Source organism: Citrus clementina, unplaced genomic scaffold, assembly GCF_000493195.1.
Source record: "Citrus clementina cultivar Clemenules unplaced genomic scaffold, Citrus_clementina_v1.0 scaffold_4, whole genome shotgun sequence".
Classification (NCBI taxonomy): domain Eukaryota; kingdom Viridiplantae; phylum Streptophyta; class Magnoliopsida; order Sapindales; family Rutaceae; genus Citrus; species Citrus x clementina.
Genome location: NW_006262274.1, coordinates 13,983,679 through 14,002,462, shown reverse-complemented (window position 1 = coordinate 14,002,462; position 18,784 = coordinate 13,983,679). Strand labels below are relative to the sequence as shown.

Here is an 18,784-nt window from a genome sequence, read left to right as displayed (position 1 = left end):
GTTACAATAAGGCAACAAAATACTTAAAAATATAATAAATACAGATAAATGCAGTATGTTTTATTTAATGCTCATTTACAGCATCTTCAATCTCATTAAGACAACTACAATGCTTTCTACAATACTATCTCAAGATATCACAATCATGATAGATTAACGATTACTTCAATAACTAATAATCTTTAAAATATAGTCCGGGAAGATGCAGTCAACCCACAAAATTACTAATGTGGTTCCCTGCAGTATTATTTGAGAAAGAACATAAGATTTCTTTAAACTGAACATCCAAGAAAAGGAAAATGTAGTAAGGGTAAAGATCTGGACATAACGGCATAGAGTATTTTCAACACAAAAGGAAAAGTGCCTAGTTCCTATAAGAAATATCGGCCTTGATTAGTTTAGAGCGAGCTTCCTTGGCAATTAATCAATGAACTTCTTAATGAAGCTTTTCACGAACTTCTGAGTGAAAAGCATGAGCTTCTGATTGAAACTTTTCACTCTGTTGTCCAGAATAAAAATCTGACAAGGCATTAAACAGTTGGATTCAGAATATCCTGGCCAGAAGGGCTTCAGAGGGCAGTTTTGGGCATTGAATCTTTGGCATGGGAGCTGGAATCACTAGAAAAGAAAGATCCTGGAAAAGCCACAGGCCAAACTTCCTCCTTGAACTTGGTGCAACACAGATAAGGAAGGGCAACCAGTGACAAAGCCAGACAACGTAGCTTACTCACCCTTTGACCGGAACTGCCCAAGGAAGAGTCATCGAGCAGTGAGTACTGCCCAATGTACTTGATTCATAATTGATTGCCACCACATTTTGCTAAACCAAAGGCCAATATAGAGAGTTTGCAGTACTTGATAGAGTCAGCAACTGTATTCCATTTGACAAAGTAAAGAAAATGTTAGGACAGGTGGAAATAATAGCTCTCTCTTCCAGCAGGTTGGATTACACCTGATCAGAGATTCCTATTGCTGCTGCTTCCTTCCAGGAATTACTAGCGTTCTCAGAGTTTGCATCATTTTGGTCTTGTTTAACTAAATCCATCATAACAGTGGAGTCTGCCACCCATCCAAACTTAATCATACTCTCCAGAAATCTAGTTGCTTTATCGATATTTCCTGCTTCATAAACACTAGAGATTAGAATGCAACATGTAGCATGACTGAGCTTAATTTCTTTGTCTCCCATTTCATCAAGTAACTTCAACACTTTATAAAATTCTTCCTCTTTGCATAGGGAATTTGCAAGTGAAGTGTACACATTTTGGTTTAAAACCAGACCCCTGAGAAACATTTCATCTACTAGCTTAATAGTTTTCATCATATTACCTTCTTTCAAGTAAGCATCAACCATCATGCTGTAGATTACTCCATCAGGCTCAACCCCTCTTTCCACCATCTCATCGAAAAGTGCAAACATCTCAGATCTTTTTCCTATCCCAGCATAACCATGTAAAAGTGAAGTATACGTTCTAAAATTCGGTTTTAAAACCCTTTTTTGCATCTCGACTAAGAGGTGTTCTGCATCCTTCATGGTTCCTGCCTTGCAGTGATAATCAATCAGAATTGTGTAAGTCACATGATTTGGTGTGATGTGCTTATCAGCCATGTCTTCCAACAGCTTGTTAGCTTCAAATATTTTCTGTGACTTACATAAGCCATTAAGCAAAGCATTGAAAGAAGAAGTCGAAGCTAAGCCCTTCTGCACCATTTCCAAAAACAAGGATAGAGCCTTCTCCATATTTCCATCTCTGCAGCATCCATCAACAAGGGTACAGTAAACGAAATTATCAGGTGTAACTCCCCTAGATGGCATCTCATTCACTAACTGAAATGCCTCAGTTAAATTTCCAGATTTGCAGTATCCATCAATAATTGTAGTATAAGTCACTACCGTAGGAGTCAAACCCTTTGCAAAGATTCCATCAAATAGCTCCCGAGCTCTCTCAAGCTCACCTGACTTGCACAAGCCATCGATCAAGGCATTATAAGTAACAATATTTGGAGTAATACCGCTCTCACACATCTTTTCATGAAGTTGGAAAGCCTCCTTTATAAAACCTTGCTTACAAAAACCAGAAATAAGAGAACTATAAGTAATGACATCAGGCACCAAACCTTTGTCTTGGAGCTCAGAGAATACCTCCAACGCTTCATGAATTTTTCCACACCTTGAGAGACCATGAATCAAGACACTATAAGTCTTCAAATCTGGGAGTATTCCTCGTCCAAGCATACATCTAAATGTTGAAAAGGCTTCCTTTACATTACCCTCTTTGCAGTGTCCATCAATTAGGGTCGTATAAATGATATCATTTGGAGCTATACCACAATTAAGCATCTCTTGGAAATATCTGTCTGCAGCCTGCATGTTGCCTGTCTTTGTATATTCACGAATGAAAGCGCCATAGGTATACAAATTAGGCTTTAATCCATTCACAGTCATTTCAACTAAGCAATTCCTGGCATCTTCCATCTTTTTGGCCTTGCAAAGGCCAGATATAAGAGAATTGTAGCAGAACACATCTGGCAAAACACCTTTACCTGTCATTCCCTTTAAAATATTAATTGCTTCTTCAAATCTATTTTGTCGAAGATGAGCTTGGACAAGGGTTGTGTAGACGAAATTATTTGGTTTCAAACCACAGGCAATCATCTCCTCAAAAACTCTACAAGCCCCTTCCAGATCACTACAACGACATAGGCCATTAATTATCACATTACAGGTATATGCAGTCGGTGACAAGTTCCTTTTCTTCATGTCAACAAGTAGTTCATAAGCTTTAGCCATGTTATTCTCTCGATAGCACCCTTCAATCAAAGAATTATAAGTTTGTGTATCAGGATTTATGCCCAATCTAAGCATCTCAGTCATTAGACCTTTTGCTTTTTCAATCTCTCCAGCCTTACAAATCCCACCAATAAGGGCATTGTAAGTGAAAAGATTTAATTTAATGCCAAAAGTAACCATCTCATTCTTGAGTCTAAAAGCCTCTTGCAAATTGCCTTGCTTCATGAACCCATTAATCAAAGTAGTATACACCACCTCATTTGGATTTAACTTCAAATCATACATCTTTTTCAACAATAATTTTGCATCTTCCAATCTCTTGTTTTTACAAAACCCGTCAACCATTAAACTGTAAGTAAAGCAATCCGGAACCAGTCCCTTATGAATCATAGACTCCTTTAGCTCAAAAGCTTCATCAATAGCCCCAACTCTACATAATCCCCCAATGACCACATTATACGTAACCAAACTAGGACAACAGCCCTTCTCCTCCATTTCAAAAAGAACCCTTTGAGCCGCCTTGACATTGCCAGCCCTAAAATGAGCATTAATCAAACTAGTATAAGTATATACATCAGGAGTCACCTTAGCCTCTAGCATCACATCATACACCTTCCAAAACAACTTCAGTTTATTAGCCCTCAACAAATCGTTCAAGATAGAATTACAACACAACAAGCCAGGCACTGACCCACCATCTTTAACAACACCAAAAAACACAATAGCAGCATCATCTAAAAATCCAATCTTTCTATAACCATCAATCAGCATTTCAAAAACAACACCACCACTAACATTACGTTCCCTATAACACATGAGAAAGGACTCCAAAATCTGATAACTGGATCTCCTAGTAGCAATCATTCTATCTATCACACCGGAGGCAGCACCAAAAAGCCTTGAATTACACAACATCATTGCTAAATAAGAAAAAGAATGCAAATTTGGGGGGATACCCAGTTGAGTACTGGTCCAGTTGAAGAATCCCAAGAGGCGTTTGGGATCATTTACATGGCTATGTTGAAGAACTGATTGAACCACATCTGGGTTCAGCTTGTTGCGCAGTTTTGATGATTCAATGAGAGATTCCCAGTGGTTCTCGTTGAGAAAATTGGTGATTTCTTTGGCTGCTTCTTCATTGCTGTGTAGGGAGGTTTGAGAGGTGCTAAATTGCATCGATTTGAGACGAGAGATTTTTGTCCTCGTTCTGATAAAAGAATGGCGGGTTTTGTGTGTGATTAATCTCATTATTTCTTGTTAATTGAACGGTATTGTTACCGTGAGATTTAAATAAAATGAAAAAGTGCTTCAGTTTTTTCTCACTTTCTGGGTGCTCAAGTGTTCATGCACTGCCACTGCACTTTGCAAGGTCGCAGACGACCTCAACGGCGTCGTTTGATGTTTGTTATTGTGGTGGGCTTTACTAGGCCTGAATCGCTACGGGCTTTTGTAGACTTGAAGACTAAGACTATTACCACCCCTGTTATTTTCCTTTGAAGCACCTTTCAGTCAAACCCCAAAATATCCTTTTCTAATTTTTCAGTTTCTTTCTGATTAAAAATAAAAATTCAGATTCTTCCACTCATTTCAATTAGAGTTCATTCAAAACAGAAAAAAAAAACCCAATAATTATATATATTTAACTCATTAAAAAATCATACATATGAATGAAATAAATAGCAAATCATACATATGAATGAAATAAATAGCATTAAGAGTAGACTCAAATAATTATTATGTAATTTTTTAAATAAGCTAATAAGTTTAGAATACAGGGTCTTTGTGAGGAAAAAAAAGTTGAAAAAAAGAAAGAAAGAAAGAAAGAAAACCTTTGGCCTAGTTGTGTAGGTGTAAATTGTAAAGGGTTAGAGTGAGAATCCTTAAATTACATTTATTTTATTCTTTAATGTAATTGGAATAGGAGAGGGGTTTTGTAAGGATTGTAGTGGGGTGTCAAAAATTCAGGTCAAAATTAAAGGATTAGCAATTATGGTTGCTAATTGGGATCAAGATTCTCTCATGATCTGGTCTTTTTATTTGAGCAAATATGTTTACATGATTGGTAGTTAATAAATGAGAATATAATAGTTAAGTAAATCTTGATCATTAATAACCAAAAGTGAATATGTGTAAAAAAAAAAAAAACCTTAAATCTCAAATATAATTAGGTCATGAGAAGATCCTTATCTCATGAATTGATATGATGCATTATTAGGTTTACATTCGTGTCCTAAGTCTGATTCATGTTTATTAATAGGGTGGGTAGAAAAACTCAAGCCAGCCTGACCAAGGCCCATGGTTTTTTTTGTCTAACCTTCCACATGAGAGTCTAGAAAAGGGCTTATCAAAAAAAAAATCTGGGATAAGTCCAACCCTTTATTTTAAAAAATTTAAATTTGAAAATAATAAATATAGAAAAAAAAAATTCTAATTCATAAATCAATAATAATTCAAAAAATCTAAAATTATAATACCAAGCTCTGACTTAAGTGTTAACTAATTAAGAGGTTGCTTGAACCAAAGATTCTAGTATTAAAAAAAATAAATCTCTAAGTTTTATTTGCTTTGTTTTCTTTACTTATTATTTTATTTTGAAATATTTATTTTCTTTAGCTCATTGTTGATTATAAAAATTTGCTAACGATTAATGAAACACCCCAATTCCACTAATAAGGTACTAAGTTGAAATTAAAGTGAAACTATATTTCATCATTCTCATTTCTAAAATCATTAAAATAATATCCAACAATAATGTTCTAAACCTCCAAAAGATAATAAGTAATGAAATAACAAAATTTCAAATAAATATCATCCCAAAGGAAGCTAAAATAATTATAGATTATTAACATAACATTAATCTCCAAAACAAATCGAGCTCGTATTCTTCCTCCTAAGATCATGAGCTCATATTATCTAACTCTATCTGCAAAAATGTGGTAGCGAGGGGTGAGTCGTCAGCTCGGTAAGTAAATTCATGTACAATGCTAAAAATCATTAAAATATAATTGATTAAAATTTCTTAGATAAGCATAATAATAAGGGAAATTACCTTTGTAAATCATCATTTAGCAAAAATATATCAAAACATCATAAAGTTATTTAAATCCTTTAAACATAACAATACCATTTTAAACACATAAAACTTAATTTAGCTTATGCCACATAATATCACCTGTAGACCCAATGACCCAGCCATATATCATCATTCAGGGCATTATACCCCGCGAGAATCATTAACATTAACATCATATGCGCAAAAAATCCGGCTAGCCTTCCGTAACATAACATCACTACATATAATGAGCCAACTCATTTAAAACCATCCTTAAACTTTTAATCATTTGTAAGCTTCTGTAAATTACATTTAAATAATTGATAATTATTTCAAAATATTTGACTTTAAACAATTTAATAAAAGTCTTTATTTTTAAGACAATTTATAAAACAAGTTTTTCATAAATAAAATTATGTTATAAATAATTTTAAAGAATGACTTTAATTAACAAATTATTGTAATAGGCTAAACAAATCAGTTTCATAAACTTTTCATTCAACATAATACATACCAAGAATTAAAAGTAATTTAATAGTGAAATACATATACCATGCATGAATCTACTTCAATTCTCAGCAATAAAAAGAACGGTAACCTCAACCACGAGCTCACACTCGCCCTAAAAGATCAAGACACATTCTTATAATTATTTTGGCTCATTCTGACCTTGATATAAATCCAACATAATCAAGCCAACTCATAAGCACTAAACCATCAAAATTAGTCTAAACCTGACCATCCTATACAAGCTGAATTTTACCAAGGTAATCATATGTCGGAAAATTGTAAAAATTAAAAAAGAAACTACAAACATGTGTAGCATTTCATATAAAAATTCAAAAAATGAATAAAATCATAAACATATTGCAAAAAGAATTTTACATGCAAGTATCAAAATTGTCCAGTAATGATAAAGACAGAGATCGTTGAATTAGAAAATCCATAAAATATTTAATATAACTCATAAAATTAGAACACTTGATTTTGCAACAGTAGAAACATTAAGACACAATGTTGTGCAAATTTTAATGTACTCGCAAGCGCACGAATCTATTGTAGTATAGACTAATGGTGACGAGTGTCGATCCCACGAGGAGGTGGATTTTAGTTATATGTAGAATTAATTTTGTAAATGGGTGGTTGGAATTGTGGTGGAAGTGATTTAAATTATCCTAAAATTGGAATTGAAATGGCGATAATAAATTCTAAAATTGGAATTGAAATGACGAGAATAAATTGAAGCGAAATCTATTGAAATGACGTACTTAAGTATCTGGATCCTGTTGTGCAAATTTTAATGTACTCGCAAGCGCACGAATCTATTATAGTATAAATCAATGGTGACGAGTGTCGATCCCACGAGGAGGTGGATTTTAATTATGTGTAGAATTAATTTTGTAAATGGGTGGTTGGATTTATGGTGGAAATGGTTTGGAATATGCTAAAACTTAAATTAAAATGGCGAGAATAAATTCTAAAATTGGAATTGTAATGGCGAGAATAAATTGAAGATAATTCTATTGAAATGACGTACTTGGGTATCTGGATCCGTATCAACATGCATCATGGGCTAAATAATCCGTATTAATGCCAATTAAATCATGAGGGGGGAATCCACATCTCATGAACCACGCTCTAATCAATATGGTGCTAAGGGCTTATCATGCCAAATAATAATAACCTTATACTAGAGAGCCGGTGTAACCAAGGCGGTATCTAGACAAGATTATTATTATTTGTCGACGAGAAGTCAAAACATCCACAAAAACTAGAGAGGAAGAGAAAATAAATTTACCAAATTAAGCCCATGACACATGTTGAGACTTCACCTTCAACCCAAGCTTGAAAGAAAATTAGCCACTCATAATTGAACTAGGGGCAAAATAGGAATTTATTAAAATACGAAGAAAATACAAGATGGAGAAGGAATTACATAAAATGAATCCCAAAAATGGATTCAGAGATATCAAATTAGGGGGGGGAGGCCCCCTTTTTATAGATACATAGAGTAAATCATGGCCATCGGATTAAAAACAGTTTGGACGCTCAGGATTGCGCCACGTCATCAGTCAACAGTCCACGGTTTGACCACGCGGATGAACAGTAACACGGTTTGACTCGTATGAACAGTAACGCGGTTTGGTTGAAAATAATCCTGTGTGATGCATGTACCGTACGCGAGATTTTTCATCCACTGATATGCTGCCACGTCACCATCAACAATACATAAGAATTTTAGCCCAACAGGATCGTGACACCTCATCAGTCAATGCCACATCATCGGTCAATGCCACGTCATCGATCCGTCTATGTGAACAGTATTGTGAACAGTAACGTAGTTAGTACCGTACACGTGAATAGTACCGTACATATGAATAGTGCCATTTTTCCTTTTATGCTCCTCCTAAGGTTTTCGACTGTCCTGAGTTCAAAAGTGATGTCCGTTTTGCCGTCTGATCTCTCCTTTATTGTGAAATGACTATAATGCCCCTAAAATACATAAAATACTTAATTAAAATAAAACACATGTAATTAAATCACAAGAAGATTAAATACATAAAAGTAAGGGTTGTTAGTAAGACTTGAAATGTAAAATGACGGTTTTCTCCTTTATAAATATGCATTTTCTAACACTCAACACACCCCCCAACCAGCTTATTGTTAGTCCCTAGCAAATAAAGCGAAAACAAAATTCAAATTCAAAATATTGTTTTTTTTAATAGAAACACTCGTATTTATTCCGTCAGATTAATGATAGCAATCAAATAAAAGTATAAGCATTATCTCAAGTCTAAAGCAACATCACACCCACATCAACCATCCACATGAATCAGCCCAGTAGACTTTGTCATAGCTACTTTCAAGAATGACATGTCAAACCCCAAAATCTCACTGGAAGTAGTGACACTCTCACAAAGAAATTAAAACCAATAAAAATAATCACTCCAATGAATGGTAATTGAGAGAGAAAATAATAAAGAAGTGATATCACATGCTCTCACCAAGATGAAATAAATATGCCCTCAGCTTAGAAATAATACGATCTCAAGTCAAACAAAAATGCTAGTCAACCCAATTTATTTATCTTTTTTTTTTATTATGCATCACTACATCTTTTTAGCCCATATAACTAGCTTCTACTTCAAACTATAGTTCCCTAAAATCAAGAAGGACTTTTATTAGGACGTAACGTAGGCTAGGGACATGGCTAACAAAGAAGGAAAATAAGGAAAACAAAGTGTATGTTTGAGAAAAATGCAGAGAATTTTTTTTTTTTTGGAAGTTGCAAGGTGGATTTCACCTATTATTTTTATTTTTTTTCTTTTGAAACAAAAACTTTTGTTTTGTTTGTTTTTTTTTTTGCATAACTTTACTGAACAACATAATTATTTACATTTTCTCAAACATAAATAGGTGATGGAACTTATAAGACATTGGGTAATACTCCAAATCGGAGTGGGTCAAGATGATAAGTTGACAAAGAAAAAAGTTTTTTTTTTTTTAAAGGCTCAAAAAGGTTAACTATGGATATTTGATAAAAGGGATGGCTAGAAAGACTCAAACGGATCAAAGATGGCCTTTCCATCGTCTTTTAGGGCTCTAAATAATCTTCCATATCTACTAGTTAGATGGGCCTCCAAATATAGCAACACACTTTTTTTTTCTTTTTTTTATTAAGGGTTAACTCAAAAAAAATCTAGAGATCGTGTATACAATAATAAACTGTTAAGCTGTATAAAAAATGGGCAAAAGGGTTACTCTCCAAGAAAAATGATAGGCTCAAAAACTCACTTGGTATTTATTATGACATGTTCATTCCTTCAAGCAACTCATATATGTCTCCGACATCAACATGTAGAGTAGCAAACATAATGTAACATCACTTAAGACCAAAGATAATACAAATACTAAAATTTAAATTAATCATGTCACCCAATGTTAAAACAAATCACACAATTTTTTTTTTAAACAACATTCTACCCCCCAACCTATTCTAAACATGAAAGGAAAATATGCATGCAGAAATGTGAAAATGATGCAAAAAAAAAAAAACTAATTAGAAAAAGTACACTTAAAATGATAGAAAAAGAAAATGGTTTTTTTTTTTTACTAAGAAGATGCGTTTCTAGAGGCACTACACTCCATATTCAGCCATCTTCGACTCAAAAGTTGGAAAATATATATTCATAGAGGAGAAATTAATAAGAAGAAAAATAAACATCAAAACTTAATAAAGAAAAAGAAAATGTGCAAATTTTTTTTTTGATTTTTTTTTCAAACGATGAAGATGCGTTTCTAGAGTAACTACACTCCATATTCAGCCATCTTCAACACAAAAAGTTAGCAACAGTTAGTTTCTACAACAAAAAATCAGTAAAAACCTAACCAAGATTCCACAATTATCGACTATTCTCTCCCCCTAACCAGAACGAAACATTGTCCTCAATGTTTGAAAGGAAAGAAGTAGAGTTTAGAAGGCATCACCTGGGTGGTGCAACACAGAAGAAAATATTTACAGGCGGAGAGTTAAATCTAATTTGTACTTCTTACTGCTGCTACTGTTACCATCATTATTTGGACGCTCCAACACAAAGGTCCAGGGGTCTGGCTCCGATCTATAAGCTTGTAACAGATCAAGTAGCTCATTAGCAGTGTGAGCACAAATAAAGAGTTTTTTCACATTAGCGGGAATGAAATAGTTTTTTATTGCATGGTTAAGAAATGCGATAAAGCCATCATAAAAGTTATTTACATTTAACAAACCGATGGGTTTCTGGTGGATGTGGAGATGGACCCAAGATGCTAGCGTGATAAGTGCCTCTAGTGTTGCAAGATCTCCTGGAAGGAAAATAAAAGCATCAGCATGATTAAGCATTTCAGTTATTCTTTCCTGCATACCTGAGACGACTAACTCTTCTCCAGTTGATGAGTCAGACGAACTGCCTAATGGTTTTACGACTCTTGGGATGATGCCTAACACTTGACTTCCTCTGATAAAAGCTGCTTCTGAGACCATTTTTGATAACCCTCGATTACCTCCTCCATACACCAAGTGTAATTTTCTCGCTGCTATGCTTCGACCAAGATCTATGGCTGCCTCAACGAACTCTTTATGTTTGCCATATGTAAATCCAGAAAGCACACAAATGTTCTTGAATTGTCTATTGGGAGTAGCTGCCATTGTGATACTTCGCAAAAATAATTTGTGAGTGCTTGACAAAGAAAATCACATTTAAGAGTCTTGGTGATAGTGGGTCATAGTTGTGTATGAGGTCACATGTCAATGTCAAATAACGCGTAAAGCACGTGGCTCGCGAGTCAAAAAGAAACAGTAAAAAGGAAAAAGCAAACAGTAATAAGGAAAAAGCAAACAGTAATAAAATTATTAAAGACAATAATGCAAACAATAAGACAATAGTGAAATAAAATAACAACTGTGGCTCACATCTTCCTCTGGTTTTACGTCCAGAAACGGCTTGAACGCCCTCTATGGGTCGAGGATAGGCTTCCTATCCAGTTTTCTTATAAACTGGCAAACAGAGTCGTTTATAGTTAGATTCCCGAGAATATATCGTGCATGCTCTTTCTGGAATAATGGCCATAACTGGAGAATCGCTCCTTGCACATATCCACTGGGATGCGTTTCAAGAGACAAAAGGATATCATCCAATGACTCCTTATTCAAGTCATCCCTAATGAATTGAATCTTATCTTCCCTGTTATCAGACATCATTCCTAAAGAACATGGGTTTTTATTGCAACTCATTCTGGCACACTTATGACAAGCAACAGAAATTCTTCGAGCTCGTCGTTTTCTTGCATAATTTTCTTTACCACAACCAGGCATGTATGCAATAAATTTTGGAGGTAACTCACCTGCCGATCGTACTTTAGCCTCGATTAACCAACGGATATCAGCAAGTATGTTATTCCTCATGAGTAATCGCATGCGTTCGGACCGAGCTTTATAGATCGTAAGGAGGGCATTCTGAGGAAGTGAAGGGAATTGCTTGTGAAGTTTCGCTAGAATCTCGTTTCTGTCCATACCTTCGCCTCAGAATATCAGTTATTATGGGAAACTAAAGTAACCGACTTGATTGTCACGGAGTACCGTTATCCGCCACTTCACCAGGGTAACAAACTAAAGCACACAAATAAAAAAAATAAATTAAAACACACAAAGAAAATTAAAATCATCCTCTTATTGAATTTACCTCAAGCTCTAACTGGATGTCGTAAACACTTCTCTCAATGTCTCTGAGTTGGCGTTCTAAACCCTCAACATAGGCTACTAACTATGGTGGTTGTAGAGCCCAAATGCGTTGTGTTTTACAAAATTGAATCTGCCTTTTGAGATGAGTTTTGACACGTTGAAGTGGTTTAAGAATGTTCAGGAGGAACGGTCTAAGTATGAGACTCATGATTAAAAATGATAAGAGAAAACTTAATGGTAAAATAAACACACTTATGCAAAAACAATTTCAATTAGCAAAAGAATAATAATAAAAAGAAAGAAAGAAAAATCAAATCAACGAAAATAAAAAAAAATCAATTCAAATTTGGTGGGTCACTCAAATTTATTTCGGTGTCTTCTTCATGTGGTTGGTGCTCTAGATATGGCTTTAATCTTTGACCATTAACTTTAAACGTGACACCGTTCTTTGGGTCTTTAATTTCAATTGCCCCATGTGGAAAAACAGTATGAACAATAAATGGGCCAGACCAACGAGAGCGTAACTTACCTGGGAATAGGTGCAAGCGAGAATTGAATAAAAGCACTTTCTGACCTGGAGTGAACGATTTTCTCATAATTTGCTTATCATGGAAGACTTTCATTCATTGCTTGTAAATCTTGGCATTTTCGTATGCATCATTACGAATTTCTTCAAGTTCTGCCAGCTGTAATCTTCTTTCTGAGCTGGCTTGCTGCATGTCAAAATTGAATTTCTTGATGGCCCAATACGCACGATGCTCGAGTTCCACAGGTAGGTGGCAAGCTTTTCCATACACTAGCCTGTAGGGTGACATCCCAATCGGGGTCTTGAAAGCCGTTCTATATGCCCATAAGGCATCATCAAGTCTTAATGACCAATCTTTCCTGTCTGGCCTCACCGTTTTTTCTAATATGTGCTTTATTTCTCGATTGGATATCTCAACTTGGCCACTAGTTTGCGGATGATAAGGGGTTGCCACTTTGTGTGTGATTGAATACTTTGTCAAAAGAGCTTTGAATGCTTTGTTACAAAAGTGGGCACTACCATCACTAATTATTGCTCGAGGGAATCCAAAGCGTGAAACAATGTTGCTTTTCAAAAATGCTATCACCACCTTGTGATCATTGGTCCTACATGGAATTGCTTCTACCCATTTTGATACGTAGTCAACAGCAACCAATATGTATTGATGGCCAAAAGACGGGGGAAAGGGTCCCATGAAGTCTATACCCCATACATCAAAAATCTCAACCACTAAAATTGGATTTAGTGGCATCATATTCCTTCGCGTAATGCTCCCCATTCGTTGACACCTATCACACGAAGAACAGAAAGTGTAAGCGTCTCGAAATATAGATGGCCAATAGAAACCACATTGTAAAACTTTAGTCGCTGTTTTCTTAGTACTGAAATGGCCTCCACAAGCTTGTTCATGGCAGAATGAAAGAATATTCTTAATTTCATTTTCTGGGACACATCGTCTAACAATTTGGTCTGCACAATACTTGAACAAATAAGGGTCATCCCAAAAGAAATTCTTTATCTCTGCAAAGAATTTAGCCTTATCTTGTTTGGTCCAATGCTCTAGAAGTTTACCTGTAACAAGATAATTAACTATATCAGCATACCAAGGTAATACTTCCACACTCATTAATTGTTCATCTGGAAATGAATCATTTAATGGTAATGGTTCTATAATTGTGTCAAAATGGAGACGAGAGAGATGGTCCGCCACAACATTTTCTGTCCCTTTCTTATCTTTGAATTCCAAGTCAAATTCCTGCAAAAGTAACACCCAACGAATTAGTCTAGCTTTTGCATCTTTCTTTGTGAGAAGATATTTAAGAGCAGCATGATCTGTGAATATAATTATTTTACAACCAATGAGATAAGATCGAAATTTCTCCAATGCAAACACTACTGCTAGCATTTCTTTTTCAGTAGTTGAATAGTTCAATTGTGCATCATTCAATGTCATACTAGCATAGTAAATAACATGCGGAATTCGATCAACTCTTTGTCCTAATACTGCTCTTACTGCATAGTCAGATGCATCACACATTAGCTCAAATGGTAAGCTCCAGTTTGGGGCCTGAATGATGTGTGATGATGTCAACAAATGTTTTAATTTTTCAAACGCAACAAGACATGAATCATCAAAGACAAAAGGTACATCCTTAGCAAGTAGATTGCATAAGGGTCTAGAAACTTTGCTAAAATCTTTAATGAAACGTCTATAAAAACCAGCATGCCCAAGGAAAGATCTTACTTCTCTGACTGTTTTGGGTGAAGGAAGATTAGAAATGAGATCCACCTTGGCTTTGTCAACCTCAATACCTTTGCTCGAAATGATGTGACCGAGAACAATACCTTGTTTTACCATAAAATGACATTTCTCCTAATTTAAGACCAAGTTCTTCTCGATACATCTCTGCAAAACTAGTGTTAAATGATGTAAACATTGATTAAACGAGTCACCAAAGACAGAAAAGTCATCCATAAAGACTTCAAGAAATCGTTCAACCATATCAGAAAAAATGCTTAGCATGCATCGTTGAAATGTAGCAGGTGCATTACATAATCCAAATGGCATTCTCCTATATGCAAATGTGCCAAAAGGGCAAGTGAAAGTAGTTTTCTCTTGATCTTTTGGTGCTATGGGAATCTGATTATATCCTGAGTAGCCATCTAGAAAGCAATAAAATTCATGGCCTGCTAATCTATCAAGCATTTGATCAATAAATGGTAAAGGAAAATGGTCTTTACGTGTGACAGAATTCAACTTCCTATAATCAATACATACACGCCATCCTGTAGTTACTCCAGTGGGTATCAATTCATTATCAGCATTCGTAACTACTGTGACTCCTGACTTTTTGGGGACAACTTGCACAGGACTGACCCATGAACTATCAGAAATGGGGTAAATGATACATGCGTCTAATAGCTTAAGGACTTCAGTTCTAACAACTTCTTTCATGTTAGGATTTAACCGACGTTGCATTTCCCTAGTAGATTTAGCATTTTCATCAAGGTGAATGTAATGTATGCAGTCTACTGGGTTTATACCTTTTATGTCTGCTATGGTCCATCCTAATGCTCCTTTGTGCTCTTTTAAAACATCCAACAACTTACCTTTTTGTTCATCATTTAGGGATGATGAGATGATTACCGGTAGAGTACTTTCTTCTCCCAAAAATGCATATTCCAATGTGTTGGGCAATGGTTTGAGCTCGAGTTTCGGTGGTGATTCTGATGATAGGATGGGTTTCTTCTCTGATGGTGCTAGTTGCTCAACTCTTGACTTCCGTTTATTAGTGTCCATAGATAGTGCTGAGTCAAGCAGGGCGTTGACCTCTTCGACCGATATGTCAATATCAAAATCAAAACCAAAGTGAGTTAAGCATGTTTGTAAAGAATCATCACTAAGGTTTGAAACAAGAGTGTCATCAACTAATGCTTCTATTAAATCCACATCAACAATTCCATCATCTGCATTGTGAGGTTGTTTGGCAATGTTGAAAATGTTTAGCTCCATAGTCATATTGCCGAAAGACAACTGCATATTTCCAGTCCTGCATTGAATGTGAGCATCCGCAGTTGCCAAGAAAGGTCGGCCTAGAATAATGGGGATGTGCTTCCTTGAATCCTGTATTGGTTGAGTGTCAATTACAATGAAATCAACAGGAAAATAAAACTTGTCTACCTGGATAAGCACGTCCTCCATAATATCACGAGGTATTTTCGTGGACCGATCTGCAAGCTGTAACACCACTGGAGTTGGGTGTAATTCTCCAAGTCCAAGTTTCACAAACACTGAATAAGGTAACAGATTTACACTAGCTCCTAAATCCAATAAAGCATTCTCAATTGTGTGGTTCCCCATGCTACATGAGATAGTGGGGGAGTCTGGGTCTTTGCATTTTAGAGGAATTTTATGTTAGAGGATATAACTAACGTTTTCTGTTAAAAATACCTTCTTTTGAACATGCATGTTTCTCTTTTTAGTACAAAGGTCTTTAAGAAACTTGGCATAAGATGGAACTTGCTTAATAGCATCAAGTAAAGGGATGTTAACACTTACCTGTTTGAAGATTTCAAGAATCTCACCTGTGGATTTTCCCTTTTTTCCTTTAGCTAACCTCTGAGGAAATGGAGCTTTGGGAACATATTCCCGTGGGTTAGTTTCTTCTTTCTCCTCCGGTGATGATTCCTCAACATTCACAGGTACAATTTGATTTTCTTTTGTCACCGGCATCTCTAATTTGTTGTCGACTTCTTTTCCTTTTCTCAAGGTCATGATTGCTTTGACCTCTTCATGCTGCTGTGGTGAACTGGTACTTGCTTCATGTACTCCTTTAGGATTAGGCACTGGTTGACTTGGAAATTTGCATTTCTCAACAGTCATTGCCAATGTCTAAACTGAAGAAGCAAGTTGTCCCACCATCTTTTCGAGGCTTGAAACTGATTGGGCTTGTGAATTAAAGCCTGCTCTCAACTCATTTCGTAGTCTATCAATGGTGCGGTTCTGTTGCTCAATCGTGGAGTGAGTAACATTTTTGAAATTCTGGAATGCATCCTCCCATGGTCTGGGCTGAGAGTAGTTCTGGTTCTGATTGTATGGTCTAAATGGTGGCTGAGAGGCTTGAGGATTTTGAGGAATTGGTGGAGCTGGAGCTGCTGGTCCATTCTGTTGGAATCCTTGAGACCATGAAAAATTGAGGTGGTCTCTTCATCCAGGGTTATATGTGTTGGAGTATGGGTTGTAATTTGATGGCTTTCTCATTACACTTATGGCATTGGCTTGATCTGAGTATGAGTCATGGTCATGTGGCTCTGTTGATTTAGCAGTCGATAACGATGCTATTTGTCGAGAGAGACCTTCAATTATCGCTTTGACTTCTTTAATTTCTGAACTTGACTCGCCAATGTGAACCTCATTTACTCCCTTAATTCTTCTAGTATTCCTGAGTGATCGACTCCGTTGTTGGGAATTATCCGCTTATTGCTGGAAGAATTCCCAAATCTCTGATGCACTTTTTGACATTAGCTCTCCTCCACTTGTTGTCATTAGCCATTCTTGCACATTCGGCAATAATCCCTCCAAAAAGTATTGGCATTGGTGCCATTTTTCGTACCCATGATGTGGACACTTCAAGAGTAACCCATTGAATCGCTCCCATGTTTCGAAAAATTGCTCGTCCTCTCTCTGGGTAAACTCCGAGATTTCCTTGCGAATAGCATTGGTTTTATGCACTGGGAAATATTTATTCAAAAATTTAGTTACCATTTGTTCCCATGATGTGATGCTATTAGCAGGTAAAGTATTTAACCATGAACGAGCTCTATCTTTTAAAGAAAATGAGAATAATCTAAGTTTAACATCATCGTCTGAAAAATTCTCGTATTTAAACGTTTGACAAATAGCATGAAAATCATTCAGATGATTATATGGGTCCTCATTTTCTAGGCCATAAAATGTGGGGAGACAATTTAGCACACTAGGTTTTAGTTCAAAGCTCCTAGCAGCTACATTTGGGTATCTTATGCATGATGTGCTCAAATTAGCTAAAGGACTGAAGTAGTCCTTAAATGGCCTCTCCTGTGGTTGTAAATCCATTTTATTTTTAATTTGTTTGTGTGTACGAAGTGTTTTTTTTAATTCAAGGTCTATAGGTTCAAGATTAGGTAATAATGACCTACGACCATGTATGCAAAACAAATAAAATAAAAATAAAGATGGGAACAAAACAAATAAAAATAAAGAAGAGAGAGAAATTACGATACTAACCTTATTGCGCTATTAAAACCTTTCTATAAAAATACACAAAAATAAATACGTGAAATAAATTAACTAAAAATAAATTAATAAGATAAATAAAAAAATTACAAAGAAAAATAAATTGAAAATTAAATTACAGAATTTTAAAGAAGAGAAAAAGAAAAGAAATACTAACCTTTAAATGTAGATTCACTTTTTTTTCTTTTTCTTTTTTTTAATAATAAAAAAAATACAAGAAAACAAATAAAAGAAATTATTCACAAAAATTAATTCTATGAATTAAAATTACTTACCTCTCCGGCAACGGCGCCAAAAACTTGTTGTGCAAATTTTAATGTACTCGCAAGCGCACGAATCTATTGTAGTATAGATCAATGGTGACGAGTGTCGATCCCACGAGGAGGTGGATTTTAATTATGTGTAGAATTAATTTTGTAAATGGGTGGTTGGATTTATGGTGGAAATGGTTTGGAATATGCTAAAACTTAAATTAAAATGGCAAGAATAAATTCTAAAATTGAAATTGCAATGGCGAGAATAAATTGAAGATAATTCTATTGAAATGACGTACTTGGGTATCTGAATCCGTATCAACATGCATCATGGGCTAAATAATCCGTATTAATGCCAATTAAATCATGAGAGGGGAATCCACACCTCATGAACCACGCTCTAATCAATATGGTGCTAAGGGCTTATCGTGCCAAATAATAATAACCTTATACTAGAGAGCCGGTGTAACCAAGGCGGTATCTAGACAAGATTATTATTATTTGTCGATGAGAAGTCAAAACATCCACAAAAACTAGAGGGGAAGAGAAAATAAATTTACCAAATTAAGCCCATGACACATGTTGAGACTTCACCTTCAACCCAAGCTTGAAAGAAAATTAGCCACTCATAATTGAACTAGGGGCAAAATAGGAATTTATTAAAATACG

The 18,784-nt window shown here is 35.4% G+C and overlaps 1 protein-coding gene and 1 non-coding gene across 2 annotated transcripts; one reads left to right on the top strand and one right to left on the bottom strand.

Annotated features, from left to right (window-relative positions):
* Positions 1 to 116: 116 nt before the first annotated feature.
* Positions 117 to 4,130, bottom strand: LOC18043474 (pentatricopeptide repeat-containing protein At5g61990, mitochondrial). The gene has a single exon (XM_006436884.2). The coding sequence runs from the start codon at positions 4,037 to 4,039 to the stop codon at positions 947 to 949; it is 3,093 nt and encodes a 1,030-aa protein (XP_006436947.2). The 5' UTR covers positions 4,040 to 4,130; the 3' UTR covers positions 117 to 946.
* A 13,066-nt stretch (positions 4,131 to 17,196) lies between these two features.
* LOC112099358 lies at positions 17,197 to 17,300 on the top strand. Its single transcript, XR_002906162.1, has one exon. It is a non-coding gene; the product is annotated as a small nucleolar RNA R71 (small nucleolar RNA).
* The last annotated feature ends 1,484 nt before the right edge of the window (positions 17,301 to 18,784 follow it).

Excerpts from the sequence above, each read along its gene's own strand:
- LOC18043474 (XM_006436884.2), bottom strand. The coding sequence starts at position 4,039 with ATGAGATTAATCACACACAAAACCCGCCATTCTTTTATCAGAACGAGG.